Source organism: Polistes fuscatus, unplaced genomic scaffold, assembly GCF_010416935.1.
Source record: "Polistes fuscatus isolate 324 unplaced genomic scaffold, CU_Pfus_HIC Scaffold1, whole genome shotgun sequence".
Classification (NCBI taxonomy): domain Eukaryota; kingdom Metazoa; phylum Arthropoda; class Insecta; order Hymenoptera; family Vespidae; genus Polistes; species Polistes fuscatus.
The window spans coordinates 2,478,175-2,497,647 of record NW_025112997.1 but is presented as its reverse complement, the minus strand read 5'-3'; the positions used below and the strand labels follow the sequence as shown (position 1 = coordinate 2,497,647).

Genomic DNA, 19,473 nt, shown 5'->3' with positions numbered 1-19,473 from the left:
AGTTGAAATAAATCGACAGTCGATTAAAAAAAAAATACAACAATGTCGACAATCTATATAATAACTTTATAGTTCATGGATTGCCCCACCCCGTGGCGCGCGCGGTGATCGGCGGGCGGGCGGCAGCCATATTATTAGTGAGGTGTCAGTATTTTCTCAACGTGACGGGATTTTTGGGTGTGGATCGCACAATTTCCCATCGTTCCTTGGTCGCGTACATTAGTGCAAGTGTAAAAGTGCGACCGGTCTACCGTGAATGTGTGGTACACGTGTCAAAGGAACACCCTCTTACATAGAGAAAACAAGTAAGTCGTCGTTTGTTGCATCGTACGAGACTAAATGCACTGAACTAACGGATGGGAACAAGGAAAGAAAGAAAGAAAGAGAACAAGAGAGATAGAGAAAGAGAGAGAGAGAGAGAGAAAGAGAGATAGTTAATTCGTACACGTTGAAAATTATCGAAATAACTGATCGTATTTAATCGATAATACATTTATATATATATATACATACACATCATATATCATTCAAGCGATTTTAGTAGAACATAACGTCATACGATTAACAAATCATTCTCTAACCTTAAAACACGATCGGCTTTTAAACCTTAAAATTTATAGATGTATATAAATATGTATATAATTCGTTTTATTCGAACAGATAGATAACAAATTATTTGTTATTTTTTTTCTTCTCTTTTTCTCTTTTTCCTTGTATAATTTTTGTTCTTTTTTATAAATATTTTTGTCCTACGATACACACACATACACAAACGTGTTTTTAAAAAACAATAAAGAATTTCTCTCCAAACTAAGGAAACGTCGTTTCAACAAATTTTCATTTTAATAAATAGATAAATAAATTAGTTAGATAAAATACAAATACTTTACTATTATACTTACGTGTACATTCATACATATTCTTAAGTCGTAAACAGTCTTCGGTCAAAGGTGTTAAATTCGACAAGATGTTTACAGGGTCAACTAGATTTTTCCTTCGTTGTAATAAATTGTAAGCGTACAATTTTAGAGGTTAGATTTTTTACGTTTTACATATATGGATATGTGTATGTGAATTCAAATATTATCTATTTCCTCTTTTACATTATCGTATGTTAAATACGAATATCGAAGTAGGAGGTTTATAACGCGTGGGTTGTGCATAATTATTAACGTGAGTTTATTCTCATAGTATATTTCATCAATATGATGAATAGATGTATTTTCATGAAATTATGTTTAATTGGCAATAGTTTTTATTTTCTATATAGTGTGCTGATCGCTGAAATATTTTTATTTCTTTTCCTTTTATTCTTTTTTTCTCTCCCCCATTCAGTTTCTATTTTTACAACACTCGACTATTGCTATCATTTTTTATTAGCTACAAAATTTGTTTACTCATTTAGATACGAGCTTTCAAGGATCTATTATCATACAGTATACCTAATTTCTCTTTGAAATTTCATTCTCGAATTTTGATTTCTAGTTGTTAGAAAGTGAGGTCTTACGAAATTTGAAATGTTACGCATCATCGTCATTTAATAATTCTCATTAAAAAGAAACATTTCGATTTATTTGTAAACGATGGCTTAATTTTAAATTGAACTTTACTTAAAATATTCAAATTTAAGCATCGACCAATCGAATGCTTTGATATCGATATTATATAAAATAATTGTAAATTGTTGAAAACAATCCTTTAAGTTTCTATTTATGGTTTGGTTATAATTGAGTGAACATCTTTTTTAAATTGAAAGAAATTGATTATCATTCGTCTACTTTATTGAGAGACTATTTAATATGCGAAAAGAAGAAAGTAGGATAGGAGGCGTCGTTAAAAGATTTATGTTCGAGACTGTAACAGTTGGAGAACGAGAGAAGAATTTCAAAAGGTGTACAATTCCAATATATTTATCTATATATATATATATATATACACATATACAAATGTGTGGTTATGTATATACATGTGTTGTTCATCGTTAAAAAGAGATAGAAACGAGCATATTACGTCAATGAGCGACCTTGAAAAGAATGATCAGAAGGATCCTACGATGTCGTGTTTGGTCGTCGAATTTTTATTCGAACGCATTCGACGATGAAGTTAGAACGGAAATGTCACACACAAATGTACACACATATATTTTTTTTAACACATTCAAATGTGCGCGGGCGAACACGCGGACAGGTAGTAGTCACGTTGTTCGATTTTCGCAGTGACGTCACGCAACAGGAATAGTTTTTTTCAAATCGACCAATCACGTATCACGATTAATCCCGTGAGAACGTACCCCATCTTTTATTCCTTTTTTCTATGGTATAAAAATTCGAATAAGAATAAAGATAATCGGATGTTTTCTTTTTCTAATTTTATTTATTTTCCTCGTTTCTATTTCTTGTTATTTTTTTCAAAGTGAGTAAAGCAGTTTCCCTATGAGACATCAACGGATATAAGTTTTTATTAATAGACAGACGCTTTCCGAGTACGTTCGGCTTCGCTGTCCGTCGTCGAATACACATATACATATAGATTGGAGTTACGGATTTAAACGTCAACGACAAAAGCTCAAGTAGAGAGAGAGATATCGTAGGTTCAACGAACGTGGACAGTCCTAGATAATAAAAAGGGGAATGCTAGACGAAGAGAGTGTGCAGGCACACCTCACTCACATCACCCGGTGGATCTCGGTCACGCGGATTTGCATTATAACTTGTCCTTTCCTTCCAATATGGAGACTCCATAGTAAACACACATATTTATATACGCGTGTGTGGGTGTCCAGCATCATTCGCAGAACCGTACCTACACATTTTTTTACTATTCTTCTCTATCTTTTTTTTAATAATCCAAATTGACATTGAATATAATTGAATGTATATATAATATTTGTATCATATTTTATTTTTACTAATATTATTTGGATATTTTTGTTTCAGGTTAATTAACTTAACCGTCCACGTGAGAAGAAAAAATACAGCAGCCACCATGCCGAAGTCGGTACGTGTTCCATTTCGATTATATTTCGATTGTATATATCGATTATATCGATGTTTGAAATGCCGCAAAGGAATTCCTGTGTGATAGATGCTTTTAAGTTGTATATGTCAAGTATTTGATAAAAACATTTAAGTATGTATATACATATATATTTATAAACTCTTATGCATGTCTCTTATTTTTCTCGTGACTTTGAAATTTTGTTGGCACAGCGAAATGTTAATTGCATACGATACAGACCGTGCGTGGATTTGACAGGAAATGTGAAAAAGGAGGAGGAGAAGCGTTTATTATCACACTTTTACGTAAATTATGCAGGCTGGTAACGTTACAAGATCGACCGTATTGGAATTTAAGCGGAAGATGAAAAAAAATAGAATTTTTGTTGAACACCTTCTTAATATATAAACGTAACATATACAGGTTAGATTATTTTAACGAAAATATTACAATGATTGCTTATAAGTAGAACGAATATTGATAAATGCTTCTAATTAAAGGTTATATACTTGTATATATACGTGTATATATATGTATACATCGAACGAAATATCATTTAAAATTTAGTCTCGTAAGAACGATTACGTAAATCGTTTATAAGCATCCCTTAAATGCACATCAAATCATAATCATTCTCGTAGCATCATAAAAGAAGCTTACATGAGAAGAAAAAAAATGATCATTTCATTTGACACACTGTGTATTACCGGGCTCAACGCTGATTGGTCAAGCGACGCGAACCGGCTTCTCACGTGACCACGCTGTCGTCTCTCTCTCCCTCTCTCTCTTTCTTTTCTTTCTCTATCGTCTGAGTTAGCAAGGTGGCGCTCTTATCTTATATTAGGTTAGGTCGTCGAAGGGGGAACGAGTGAGTGAGTGAGTGAGTGAAAAAGAAAGAAAGAAAGAGAAAGAAAAAGAGAGTATTAATGAGTGAGTGAGTGAGAAGGAACGACGCGTTGCATCGAAAAGAGTGGGTCGAGGGGAGGAAAAGGAAAGACGCTGCCGGTTGTACTTGGCCCATTGTTCCAACGGCAAGTGACGAGAACGGAACGCGAAACGTGAAATTATTTAGACGACGCCTTCGCCACGTACACATTAAAACGAATAATACTCGATCATCCTTATTTTCCTGTCAATGTAAAAAAAGGAATAATTAGCATTTAGAAGTTCGTTTCGTGATATTTTTTATCTTTCTTTTTATATATCTTGTGCATAGTCTAATTAATTCGTACTGCCAGATCCAACGCCATGGTTGCCGGTACAAAACTGGTAAGTTTGTTGAATTCGTGTCGTATTATGTGATTTTATTATAATAATTATTTTGTTCGTCGTCGTTATGTGCATGTCATTTTTTTTTATTAAACGCATAACGTCATTCCAGAAGTCTTATCTTCTTCCAAAATTGGAAATAAGATTTGAAACGTTTGGCGTCTCTCGACTGATGGAAGGCGTCACCCATTGTATTCTTGCACACATTTTAAATCTTGATTTAATTTGCTTTATTTCATGTTCTACCTAAAGATGAACGTCAGGGTGACGACGATGGACGCCGAGCTGGAGTTTGCCATCCAGCAGACGACCACCGGCAAACAACTTTTTGATCAAGTAGTTAAGACAATTGGTCTACGTGAAGTTTGGTTCTTTGGGCTTCAATACACCGACAATAAGGGTGATCTAACATGGATCAAATTGTACAAAAAGGTAGGACAACTGTACTTTCTTCTATAATTTATCTTTTATCTTCGATTAAAAACAATAACGTTGTTTAAAGTTCTATTTCGACAAGATAGAAAGCGATTACCAAAAGAGTTTTTATGTATTCGTATTTAGAGTTAGATAATGTAGAACGATAATTATTTCATCGTACTTATTTATTAGCTATTAAGCGTAGTACTAGTTAAGAGTATTTAGCTTATTCATCGGAATAATAATCATCATAATTGATATCATTTGCATATCATTGAATTATATATTATAAGTGCTATTTTTTTTTACAGCGATTAATAAGATTTACCTGACGTAATAGAAATGTTAAAACTGCTATTAATGCGAAGTAACAGAAAAAGATGTCTAGCAGGTACAATTGATTCTAAAACTATTAATCTTCGTGTTTTATTATATTTTTTAATGAAAATCTTTAGCTAACTTGGATCAAAGAACGTTTTTCAAGTAATTAGAAGCACATACAGATGTGTAGCATTTTACGTCTTTCTCTCTCTTTCTCTCTCTTTCTCTCTCTCTCTCTCACAATCACTCTCAAGAAAACCTTAATTGGATTCTTGTCGTTTCTGTGATAGCAACGAGAGAGAAAGAGAGAAGCATCGATGACGAAGAATGACGTCATCCGCGTGCGTGTACTCAATTCTTTTTTTCCTCGTTTCTTATAAAACATCTGCCATTATATGGTTTTCTTCACTGATCCATATGCGTGCAGAGACACTATCGTTGACCTGTTTTTTTGTAAATGACTTTGCGTAGAATTAAAAAAAGAATATTACCTCATAATATTACTATATTATCTTAACGAATTCATTCTTTTTCTTCATCTTCTTCTGACCGTGAGAACATTTCACAAGAAACAAAAATATATTTATGATAAGATAAAAAGTAGGTTCGCAAATGAAGAAAACAGAAAATAAATTTATTTCTCATCCGAGTATCATCGTTAGCGATCTCGAAGAATTTTTAACATTTTTTTTTCTTTTTTTTTTATATAAGGATCTTGAAACGCGTTCCTTGCCTTTTACGACGACCAGTACGCCTTCGTTCACCATGCAATTTTCTTTCTTCGTTGTATTATAATCGTAAAATGTAAAAAAAAAAAAAAAAAGAAGGAAATTCATTAAGTTTTTTTACGATAAAATTTTCAAATTTTCTACTATAAATTCGTAAATTGCAAATGTATTGTAATAATCAATCATATGTTTCTTATATATATATCTTGATTTCACATATTAAATTGTAAATTGTCTATTACAAATATTTTTCAATTAGATATTATATATCGTCTTTTTCTTTTTTTTTTCAACGTTTGCAAAGATCATATTCGAAACGATAGAGAATATAATGCATATCATTGACGATAAGTTTCGAGTACAGTTGCAAAAATATGAGACCAAAGTATTTGGTATTCGATCGATGAACAGTTATAAGGAGAAGGTATATACATATATACACACATACACAAACACATATGCAGTATAGACTCTCTTCTTCATACATAAAAATACTCAAGGCTTTCACCGACCTGTTGAAGTCTCGATTTTTCTGTCTCTTTCTCTCTCTCTCTTGTTCTTGCTCTCGTCTTCATTACGTATTGTCTTTCCTTTTCTCTAACGTGTAAGTCATGTACACGTATTTTTACACGCATACCTTTTTATCCGGTTTCACATATTTTTTTTCCTCCCTCTCCCCTCACACACACACACACTTCTTTTATTTTCATATATATGTGTTTGTGTACGTGAGTATGTTTTTTCTTTTTATTTTTTTTTTTTTTTTCCCCACGACAAAAGGCGACCTGCCCTAGAGACTTCCGGCACACAACGGCCAACCCACTTTTCTAAGCGTCGATTCTAACTCGGGACAGGAAGCGGAAGATTTTCGTGTAGTACAAGTGGTTTTGTCTCTTCCGTTTCTATTCTTGTATAGTTGCTATCTTTCAAACAACAAAATACACATATACTTGTATAATGAGTAAAAGGAGAATATTCGTAGCATCACTATTAATTTACAAAAAAAAATGGATATTTTCATGTAACACAATGTTCCTAAATTTGTATACACAGAAACATATTTTAGAATTTTTCAAATTGATATTAATTTGATTACAAATTAATATTTTATTGTAAGAGAAGTATAATTTAATATAAATGATAAGGAAAATTGGTTTAACAAGGGTGCTTAATCGTCTGGAAAGTATCAAAAAAAAGCCAACCAAATATTACTCATAAAAATAATCATAGTATTTTTAGTATATCTCGTATTTGAGATTATTTTGATTATTATTTAAATAGAATTATATTTCTCTAACGATGAAGTTTAACACACTGTATGGATTTAAGTTGTTGGAATAGCTAATTAGCCTTAGATGAGAGGAACTCTTCCAGACTCTTTTATCTTATCTGTGAAATATGAATTTGTTGAAAGAGAAAGAGAATCTTTCCTGTGAACAAGTTTTATCGTGGTCCAGAGAAATTCATCTTATTCTCGTTTTCTTTCCCTTTCTAAAATTCTAAAAAAAAAAAAAATAAACAACATCATTTAGTTTAAATTATATGTAGATATCCGTACAATTTTTATTAGACTTCATTAGACATTCATATTTTTATTTTCTAATATTTGTTCTAGTAATTAATAATAAAACTTAAAGAGTAGATTTCAATGTATAAAATTAGTTAAACGAGAAAAATTAAGAAAAAAAAAAATTCTAATCGTACTCATACACACATATATTTTACACGTAGATTGATAACAAAAGAAAGTATATTTGCATATCCGATCGCGATTAGAAGTACCCTTAATTATTAACAAACATTTTCAATCGAGATCTAAAGCAAACTCCTCTCTCTCTCCCTTTTTTCTTTCTTTTTTAAAGGTACGCATCGATTAGATACGCTAATTATTTTATTCCGTAATATCGTAGATAACACAATGTATTGTTGCATTAGAGCAAGATGGGCTATTAGTGATTCTTATCTCTACCTTTCTATTTAACTTTTTTTTTCTTTTCTGTAGGATCATGAATGATAAGAACAATTGTTCATGAATTTGTGTTTCCAATTTTCTTCTCTTATTTTTCCGTTAACTGCTTATTAAAGTAATTTCTCTCTCTCTCTCTCTCTCTGTTTCCCCCCTTTCCATCTCAACAAAATTGTCGTAGGTGTAGCAAAAAAAAAAAGTTACGAGAAGCTCTTGTAAATTGGATTTTATTTAAAAATAAAAATAAAATACTACTTTTTGATGATCGATCGATTGTATACAGCCGGAAAGTGCAATAACGAGAGTCGTCAAGAAGGAAGTTAAAAAGAAGGTACGAAAGTTAAGAGGCTACTCGGACTCTGACACCGATGACGACGATTTCGAAGACGATCTGGTAAGCCGTGTATCTTAAAAGGAAGACTCTCTGTTTATATTTATTTATTCCTTTCTCTTTCTCTTTCTCTCTTGAGAGATAGGGATAGAAAGAAAGAAAGAGAAAGAAAGAAAGAGAGAGAGAGAGAGAGAGTATGATGAATCCTGTTCATACAGGAAGTGTAAAGAATCTATATATCTTTCTACATATATAAGGAAATTAAAAGAAAGAGAGAAATCGTCGACTTTCTTTAATGGGAATCCATCCAACAAGTAATCACGTTCGAGCTGAGCTTCCGTTAATTCAACGAGCAATCTTAACTGATGGATTTTTAGCCCTAATTTTTTATTACTCAACGCCCACTTTATAAGGATTTAATTTTAATGTTAATTTTGTACTTATTGATAAACAGCATTTATAATTGAAAATGTTGGAGAATTAACAGAATTACACAATTTTAGAGATAGTTCATTCTGTTAATGTTAATTAATTAGATATTTTCTATGTATAGTTTGATGTAATACACGTGGATAAGGCCCAACCAAACAATTCTTCTAACTACTCGTGCAAATAATACTTGTGGCCTTTCCAAGGTACTTCATACTTAACTGAAAACGAACGGCAATGAGTGTTATGCAAATAGGCAAGGACTGGTTTTTCTCTCTCTTCTTCTTCCCTCGGTATATCGGTTTCTTAAAAAGAAGAGATGCACACAGGTTGTGTGTTTCTTATTTCTCTTCTTCTTCTTCTTCTTCTTACTTACTTCGAGCAATGCTTGCTTCCTCGAATGGTTTAAACACTGAAAGAGAGTTTTTACCTTTTTTCCCAGCCAACATTTCAAAGGATTACTGAACGCGTCGTTTAATTTATCTTAATTTTTCTTCAAAGAACATGAAGAAGAAGAAGGAATATTAAAATAAAAAAGAAATGGCTCTCCTTATATTTGTACATCGCTTATTCAAATTTGTATTTTCAAATATGCCATTTAATTTGACGAAAAGAAATATATATATTAATTATACTAATTTAATTAATTTCATTAATATTTTTCTTCGGTAAGAATATTATTGTATGTACTTTGAATGAATGTGTTGTTTATTCGAGTTTAGTTTAAAGTAACGAAGATTATAAACGAACTCTACTCAAGCTTTTGCTTATCGCAATAAAATGGCTGTGATAAAAGTCCGGGACACGCGCATAAAGGGGGAATAATAATTTTAAACTACGGCTTCTCCATTGTTCTTAATTTTTTATTCATACTTTTGATTCATGTTATGATTCCTATTAAAGATTGCTTTCTACGAAAGTATTACGCATGATCGACAAACAATTATATTTCTATAACTGATAATGAACTATTTGGATGTTTGTTACTTCCACAAAATAATTGTATTTTATTTTATTTTATTCCTTTTTTGTATTTATTTATTGAGAAACAATATTTGGATAATATAAAGTTGAAAGAGAAAAATTTAATGATAATTTGTAAATTTAATAGAATAAGAAAAACCAAAAATATTGTATTTTCATAATATTTCCAAATATGTGTTTATTTTATTTGATCTTTAATTACATTCGATAGAAAACATCTTTGATTTTTCTCTTGGTCGCATGTTAACCTTTTAAGCGACGAGGGAGGTCACAGTTTACATAATATATATAATTTTGCGTGAATCACTAAAGCCACATTCGCATTCGTCGTTCTAAATTACTCTCGCAAAAGGAAATAATACGAATTCTTAGTTTGTCAGAAGGACGTTAAAAAACTATTTTGAAAATAATTGTAACATCTGGGATGAAAAATCCTCTGGTCGTTACACGAGATTATTCTATTATCTCGCGATGAAACGTTCGTTAATAATATTTTTTCTAAAATCGTTAAGCTAGATTTCCTATCGATTTCAGTGTTCCCGTTTGTACAATGACGTGGCTACACGGATTTAGTTGGATTATTATTTTATATAGATTTTTTTTTCTTACTATAAATGATATACACACTCTGGTTATCTTTCTTTCTCTTTTTATTTTTTTTTATTTTACAGGTAACAGATTGGAAATTATTTATTGCTCGTAGATCATTTCTACTGTGGTTTTTTTAAACTTTTGTAGATTACTTTTTTTAATTGTACTTTTGTTTTTTATTTTTCATACTTTTTAAGATTTGTTGTTGTTCGGATTGTAAAACTTTTGTATACAAGTTTTAGAGAAAATTTCTGATTAATTTGATATTTTTAATTAGAATTTTTGTAAGAAAAAATTGAAAAGGAAGAGTCAAGTCATGATTTTCTAAGTTTAAGTATCATAGAAATAATCGATTGAGTAGAAACGGAATAGTTTAAAGGATTGAGAACACTTACATTAGAGAGAAAATGCACTTCTAACGATCGCAGGGTTGTCGGTTCTCTTTCTTATTAACTTAAATCGGATCAGAGAATAGATTTTCTTTATTATATGGTTCAGAGAAAGAGAAAGAGAGAGAGGATGTTAAAATATTATTTTTTGTTTAACATTGAACGAGATTAAAACGTCCTTCGTTTTTAAATGACTTATTTTAACACACGTTAGATTTTCATTTTAATAATACAGATAATAAATACATAAGACTTTTTTTTACCTCTTTTTTACCTCTCTCTTTTATTTCTTTTTTTTTTCAAACCATCGTTTATCTCATGAACGTGTACAACATTTAAATATCATTTAAATTACGATGAATTTGATTACATATTAAAAGATATTAAATAAGTGTATTAATTAATATTAATATATACAGAGTGTTCCAGTTTTGTTCACTCTGTATATTACATTTTGATGAATATATCGATATATGCATTTGAATGAATGAATACGATCATATATTTGATAGCAATGCAATATCATTCGTATATACATATATAAAAATAAATAAAAAAAATATGTATGGACACATAGGAAAGTAATAGAAATTATTCATTGGATTATGTAACATTTGCCATATTTATTTATCATATTTTCATTCTTTGAACGCATGCCGACCACAATACTAACAACTGGAAGTCTGGACTTCCGTTCTTGTCTAGGGTAAGTTACCGTAACTTTAATTATCAATTTAAGTTCGTCTCCCGTTAATAATAATAACACTTTATTAAGAAATATAGTTTATTTAATGATAGCCTATATATATATATATTACCTGTATGTAATCAATTTATAATCTAAGATGACTACTATGCATGGTATTTTATCAGCAAATGATTCAGTCATCATTTGGTGGTAATGATATTCCACGAATGAAACGACTGCATTTCTTACATTCCTTAATTTGTGTTAATTAAAAAAGCGATTTAACTCTACATTTATTTCATTATTTATTTATTATACTATAATACGTTTAATTAGATATATAAATTCTGCCACTTGCTTCAAGTTTAAGTATTACTTTTCTTTTTTATTTTTTTTATATGTATATATTTTTTGTTGAATATAGAATAAAAAAAAAATATTGTTTAATTGGTCGCGAAAAACTAAAAGTCACACCTCGTGCAATAATTTTGATACTTTGTTCGATTAAATTGTGAAATTAATTGAATACATAAGAAAATTTGTTTAAATATTATATACATGTAAATAGAAATCCTAGATTTTCTGTTTTTACCTGTAGAATTAAAACGTCTCTCAGAGGTATGACAGTAGAGATTATTAGGAATACAATGGTAAGGAGTTTCCCCAATGACATAATCTTCCCACACAGTCTCTGTTCATTTATTATTCACGAAAATCATACTAAAGAGAGAAACACACAGACTCTTCGCACACAGATATGTAGTCAACGTTAGAATATTATTATATCCATTTGATATCTTACTCGAGATGTTATATACGTCAAAACTTTTCGCTTATTCATTTTTTTTTTCTTCTTCTTTTTCGTTTCCTCCTTCAATGCCAATGTTGGGTAATATTTCATTCGTGATAATATATATATTATTTATTTATTAATTTAAATCGTTAAATACAAAAAGAGATAATTCATCCATTTAATTTTAAATTAGACGTATCTACGATAAAGATTAGTCAATGGAAAAGTTAGTCTACGAATTAGACGAAGTTTTGAATCAATGATTTTTCTCGAGTCTTTCACTCAATATATTTTGTATATAATTTTTATCAATTAGTAAATTAATCTACGGCATAAGTAATAATTAATCAATGATGTTTTGTTTTTTCGCAAATTGCAAGTAGAATACAATAACTTATAATTTTTGTACGTATCTACGAAAAAATTAATCAATGATTTATGAGTCTACGAAATAAGACGAAATTTTGAGTCAATGATTTGGCGCGAATTTTCAATTCGATACGTCGATTACATTAATCGAATCTAATATTATCCATTACTAAAATTTCGCGATTAATTGTCCCTTTTTATTTTTAGTATACTGAAAACAAAAAAAAAATAAATTAACAGACGGATGACCAATACATATTGATAAATAATTTCAGGTGGTACCTTGCGGTCTTCGAAAGATCTTTCACGTAAGAATAAGTTATTAGAATTATTTTGTCCTTTCGTTTATATAGTTATATATATATATATATTTATTTATTTTTTAAAATAAATCAATAATTAATTAATTCATTAATTTTAATTCATCCATTAATTAATTATGATTTTGCGAATCCCTCGAACGAGATCCAAAAGAAGCGCCAAGATTCGAAATCCTTGAACAGAATTCAATGTATATTTTAATTTTTCTCTCTAATATTTTCTTTTTTCTTTTAATTATTATACTTTTTGTCTTGTCCATTATATTTCTATTTTAAAATACCGCGTTGTTTATTCTATTCGTATATATCTTTAGCAATAATGACACAATTCTCGGTAGTATTAATCACTAATCAAGCAAAACTACCAATCTTTTATAACAGTGAATAAGTGTGTGAGTTTAATCATTGTTTACTTGTCTTACATAGTTCTTTTTATATTTATGTTTTTTTTTTCCTTTTTTTTCTTTTTCTTTTTCTTTTTGGCGTGCCATATAAACTTGATTTCCTTAGCTATCAATCCGTAACTTGTCGTGTTTTATTGCTGTGTGGATATTTTCAATGTTGAAATAAAAAAAAAAAATGAATGAGAAACATTTCATACGTATAAACGTTTCCTCCGGTCTTAATTATTTTCAATGTTAAGAAGGATAATTGTTAAAATAATAACAATAATAATAATGATAATAAAGAATTTAAAATTGCAATAAAAATGTGTCGAGGTGACTTAAGAAGGTTCGACATTTTGGCGCACGCGTTTATCAAATGACACGTGTCGAGATTATAAACACGCGAATCAGATATTTTAAAGTGATTTTTTTTCTTTCTTTTTTTTTCTTTCTTTTTTTTGTTATTTTAATTATATTAGATTATATTTTTTTACGCGTAATTCAAGTATGCATTTTATTTATTTTTCCACGCGCAATTTAAAATTTTAAAATAACATCTCTCCACACGTATCTCGCACGCTAAAAAATGGTTAAAATATCATATTGAAATAATTTAATAGTACACACAATACAATTTGTTTATTTATTTATTTTATAAATAAATTGGGTAGGACCAATGAAGTGATGTTGTATTTTTTTTCTAATCGACAAAATATTTCAATAACGTTGATAAATACAAATTCTGAATTTTATTAGTCGAAGGAAACTCAATAAAAAGAAAAATAAAAGATAAAAATTATAGATCATTTTTTCAAAAGAAATATTTTATCCAAATTTTTGTACAAGCTTTTGCACCAAAGCTTCAAGTTTAATTTTATTTTTTTTCGCACCTCTATATAGATACATTTATTTATTCGGACAATTCTTCATATTTTTTTGTTTTTCTTTTTTCTTTTTTTTATTAAGATTTTTCTTACGTAAATGCAATTACCTCTACCGCACAATTATAATTATATAAAAAAGAAGGAAAAAAAAGAATAGAGAGAAGAGAAGAGAGAAAGAAAAAATGGTGTCATCGGCATTGAACTGAGATCTGTGTTGTGCCAGTCGTACGATCAAGGCGATCATGTTAATATCGTTTCTTTTTCTCTCTCTTCCTCTCATGGGTGAGACAATACTTTAAGAGTCTATGTTTTACCAAGGCAAACCATTAAAAATATACTCGTGTCCTTTTTTTTTTAATTTTATTTCTTCCTTTTTTAATCCAATAATGTCAAGAACACAATCGTCTATTATACATCGTTTTATCATCATCATTATCATCATCATCATCATCCAAAATATTTCCAAATAAAAATGGTACCCCACAAAAATATTGATCGTATCGCAAATTGATTAAACAAAAATTTGTTCACAATTAATCAAGATATTTATTATTACGTTATATAAATACATTTAATTTGTTTTTCTTTTTCCTTTTCTTTCATCTTTTCCGACAATCGTTTCAAACACTCGTAACTACATTTTATTTTTAATAGCAAATTAATGTAGTTTCAAGTATTTCTGTCATTTTTTCCTCTTACCAAACCTTCCTCTCACCCACCACTCTCTTTCAATAATACATCCTTTACCTTTTAAAATAAAAATTCTATCGTCAAGTTTTCTTGTAGATATACTTGATAAGATTTAGAAGTATAACACATAGATTATTATTAAGAAATATATAGGAACTATAATAATAGTATTTGTTTCTTATCAATCATTCAAATATGATGGAGAGTTTACTCAATCTAAATATTCTATCGGTGGATATGCATTTCTGTCTTCCTTAGCCCTCAACCCCACCCACTTCTCTATTCCTTATCGATTAAAAAATTATGTATTTATTTATGTATGTCTGATAATTCTTTTTTTGCATGTCACCGCAACAAACAACACTCCAAAGATCAATCGTCATGTTTTACTGTTTAATTTATAATTGTAATCATGAAAATTATATGCGTATAATAAATGCACAAGTTTGCACGTTTTGTTGTATATTTAAAATGATAGATGAGTGAGTTTATCATTTGATTTGATTTTCTTTTTTTTTTTCTACCTTTGTGTTTGATCAAATGTTATAGCAAATAAAAATAACACATGTAGTTGATTTATATTATCGAGTATAGATGTAGGATTCGTGAAAGAAAATTGGGCTGTTAGATTGACCGGACTCTAATCGTCGAGTAATCCAGTACCACCGGTCACACTTCTTCCACGAATGCTTATTTTTATTGAATGGAGGTGTTCGCTCCTACATATCTATAGGGTGAACCAAATAACTAATAGTTTACAAAGTCTTAATAAAAACTAAGTAATTGATTTTGTAAAATTAATTAAATGATATCGAGTCTTCTTAGAAACGTTTGGTCCACCCCGTAAATGCGCATATATATATGTGTGTGTATTTGAATATGATATTATTTTGATGAAACTTTATTTTTTCATTTATTGTTATCAATTAATTATTACAGGTGATGAACCAGGAGGTCAAAAAGGAGACCCCATTGCAGTTCAAGTTTCGCGCAAAATTTTATCCCGAAGATGTTGCAGAGGAAATCATACAGGATATTACGCTTCGTTTATTTTACCTTCAGGTGGGTGAGAAAAAGTAGCATGTTATTATATTTAATTAAAGATTTTTGTTGAATTTTTTTATTTCATTTTTCTCCATCGATTGTTATAGAGTATATTTGTTGAATATAATGTGAGAATTTTTTTTCTCTTTTTTTTTTTTGACCTAAGAGAAATAAGAAAAAAAATAATAATCTTTGTATTGTTATATAAGATATGAGATTAAAAAAGATTTTGCGATATATCATAGAAATTAGAGAGTAAAGGAGAATATGCAAACTGGTACTCTCTTGCAAGTTGTAATCTCTCTCCCTCCTTTTCTTTTATTTTATGCATGCAATGCACGACCTTGATAATTCACTTTTCTAATAACAAGTCTAATCTCTATGATTTATCAATAAAGATCGTTCGACTATTACATTGTTAATTAGACTGTTACATTAGATGAATAATTGCATATGGAGGAACATTTTTAGTTGTTCGAATGAAACATTAATTATTATCTATCCTACATCTGGTTTTCTTTGTTATGGTTTGAGAATTTTTAAATAATACGTTTTGACATATACAAGTATTTTTCTTTTATATAAAAAAAAATTTCTCTTATTCCAGGTGAAAAACGCTATTCTATCAGATGAAATTTACTGCCCACCTGAAACATCCGTTTTGCTAGCATCTTACGCGGTTCAAGCAAGACACGGTGACTTCCAAAAAGGAATACATACTCCTGGATTTTTAGCTAATGATCGTTTATTACCCCAACGCGTTGTCGATCAACATAAAATGAGTAAAGAAGAATGGGAGAGTTCGATAACCAATTGGTGGCAAGAACACCGTGGTATGTTGAGAGAGGACGCTATGATGGAATACTTGAAGATTGCTCAGGTGATAAATGACAAAAATTAATATCATCATATCTATAGATTAATTCAATTATTTTCATTTATATTTGAAGATTCTTATCTCTCTTTTTATTTTCATTTATTAATTAAATCTTTTCTTTTTCTGTTATCTAGGACTTAGAAATGTATGGAGTTAATTATTTCGAGATTCGTAATAAAAAAGGAACAGAATTGTGGTTGGGTGTCGATGCTTTAGGCTTGAATATTTACGAAAAGGACGATAAGCTTACTCCTAAAATTGGTTTCCCTTGGTCGGAGATAAGAAATATTTCTTTCAACGAAAAGAAATTTATTATTAAACCGATAGATAAGAAGGCGCCAGACTTTGTCTTCTTTGCTACAAGAGTGAAAATTAATAAGAGAATTTTGGCACTATGTATGGGCAATCATGAATTATATATGCGTAGACGTAAACCTGATACCATTGATGTTCAACAAATGAAGGTATTTAGAGATATACACGTATAAAATACACGTATACACGTATTTAATAGAAGTTTTCAAATATTACTTTTTATTTTGATAAAAATCTACCTATGATTATTTGATTAATTTGCTACTTTTGAGTGCCGTGATAATAGAATATCGAATGAGGGCATTATCTGTAGATAAATTTTATAAGTTAAGAATCATTTTACTGTAAGTTTTCAACGTACGTGGTAATATTTTTTCAAGGCTCAAGCCAGAGAGGAAAAAATCGCCAAGCAACAGCAAAGGGAGAAATTGCAATTGGAAATAGCGGCGAGAGAACGTGCAGAAAAGAAACAACAGGAGTACGAAGAAAGGCTAAGAAATATGGCCGAGGAAATGGATAGGCGACAGGCTGAATTGAATGAAGCTCAAGAAATGATAAGACGTTTGGAAGAACAATTGAAACAGTTACAAGCTGCTAAGGAGGAATTGGAAGACCGTCAAAAGGTTTATTTCATTATAAATATTTGTTACGATTATTATAATAAAATGATAATGATTACGTATTTTTTTATTAAATAGGAATTGACGGTAATGATGGAGAAATTAGAACGTTCTCATGAAATGGAAGCAGTAGAACGTGCCAAGTTGGAACAAGAAATCAGAGCTAAGCAAGAGGAAGTACAACGCATACAATCTGAAGTAGAAGCAAAAGATGCTGAAGCTAGGAGATTGCAGGAAGAGTTTGAAGCTGCCAAGTACTCATTGTTTTTATTGATTTATTTAATTAATTATTTTTATTGATTTATTTAATTAATTATTTTTATTTATTATAATTTTCATGATATACCGTTTATATAAACTAACAATGTTTTATTATTTCATCTTCGAGTAGACTCAGGCAAGAGGAAGCAGATCGTGCTTTCCAAGCTAATACGACTCCTCATCATCATCACGTAGAAGAAAATGAGGAAGGAGAGGAAGAAGGTGAAGATGAGGTTCCCCACGGTGATGTTACTAAAGATCTTGCTACGGACGAATCAATAATTGATCCAGTCGAAGAGAGACGTACTTTGGCGGAAAGAAATGAACGTCTTAACGATCAATTGAAGGTATTATTCATATATAATATAATTAATCAATTGTTATTACATCTTTTTTTAATCTTTAATATTATCATTATATTTATTACGTTTAAATAGATATATGAAGTGAAACTTAAGTTTTTTATGTTGTTAACTTTATCGAATTTTATTAGATTTTATTATTCAAAATTTATATATGATTTAATTACCGTTCTTAACGTTAATTTTTATACACATACAAATATCATTTAAACATTTATTTCGCATGCTCAATCGATATTTCTCCATTTCTCTCCCTTACCACTCAAATAACGCGTTCTTTTCAAAACCTTTCACTTTTTGCTTGATTCATACATTATTTTACTTCTCTTCCAAAAGAAGTTTGATTTCAAAAAATATATATTGTACAAAATAATTTTAGGATATGTATTTATCAATTTGATTTATTGTTTTATAGGCATTGAAGCAAGATCTAGCACAATCACGAGACGAAACTAAGGAAACTGTTATGGATAAAATCCACAGGGAAAATGTTCGTCAAGGACGTGACAAATATAAAACGCTTCGTGAAATTCGTAAGGGAAATACCAAACGTCGTGTCGATCAATTTGAGAATATGTAAAATATGTGCGTATATTTATCAGCACGCCCGGAATGCATTTTTATTATCTCATTTTTTTGAATTTCATCCGTTCCGTATTTTATTATACGGAATAATATTATTATTGCACATGAAAAAGAGAGAGAGAGAGAGAGAGAGAGAGAGAGAGAGAAAGAAAGAAAGAAAGAGAGAGAGAGAGAGAGAAAAAGAAAGAAAGAAAGTGAAAGAAAGTGAAAGAGAGAGAAAGATAGATAAAGAGGATTCAATATCCTAAGTATATTATTATTATTATTATTATTATTATTAATATTATTATTATTATTATCACTTAGATTGATTATTATCGTCATTCCTTTGAAAAAAAAAATTTATTTTATTATAATCGATCTTAATTCTTTCTTTGTGCCACGTCAAACATTAATAATTGATCCCCTTTCTTCTTTTTTATATCATAGCAATTTATATAATCCTATAGCATTGGGACACACACATATATATACACACACACACATACATTAATCATTCTCATCGTTGAAATATATTCAAACTTCCAGAGAATTTAATTAAAAGAAAGGAAAAAATACATTAATTATGGCAACGAATCTAAAAACTTTGAAATTTATTAATTGAGAAAAAAAAAGAAAGAATAAAAAAGGAACACGACGAACAATTTTATTATATTACTATGATATCTTCCAAATATGCTTCCACGTATTATTAATTATGGGATTGAATTATCTCAAAGTCTTTTTAAGCGTTTTGAGATGGATCTATATCAATTTGTGGTGTATTTTTTCTCTCGCCGATATTAGAGTTGTAATAATTATTACTATCCTCAGATGGGTATGTTTTTCTTTTTCTTCTTTTTTATATTCTTCTTTAT

General features: G+C 29.6%; 1 protein-coding gene across 8 annotated transcripts; it reads left to right on the top strand.

Annotated features, from left to right (window-relative positions):
- Window positions 1–78: 78 nt before the first annotated feature.
- Window positions 79–18,719, top strand: LOC122513876 (moesin/ezrin/radixin homolog 1). 8 transcript variants are annotated; one of them, XM_043630376.1, is made up of 11 exons: window positions 3,694–4,266; window positions 4,519–4,698; window positions 11,105–11,128; window positions 12,548–12,580; window positions 15,492–15,614; window positions 16,204–16,476; window positions 16,608–16,937; window positions 17,169–17,411; window positions 17,487–17,662; window positions 17,797–18,016; window positions 18,447–18,719. In XM_043630376.1, exons 1-11 carry the CDS (start codon window positions 4,246–4,248, stop codon window positions 18,609–18,611), a joined length of 1,788 nt encoding a protein of 595 aa, XP_043486311.1. In that variant the 5' UTR covers window positions 3,694–4,245; the 3' UTR covers window positions 18,612–18,719. The 8 variants fall into 8 exon arrangements, with proteins under 8 accessions (XP_043486364.1, XP_043486311.1, XP_043486301.1 ...); XM_043630366.1 differs by lacking the exon at window positions 12,548–12,580 and adding an exon at window positions 7,982–8,092; XM_043630386.1 differs by having other exon boundaries at window positions 3,698–4,266; window positions 17,800–18,016.
- Window positions 18,720–19,473: the final 754 nt, after the last annotated feature.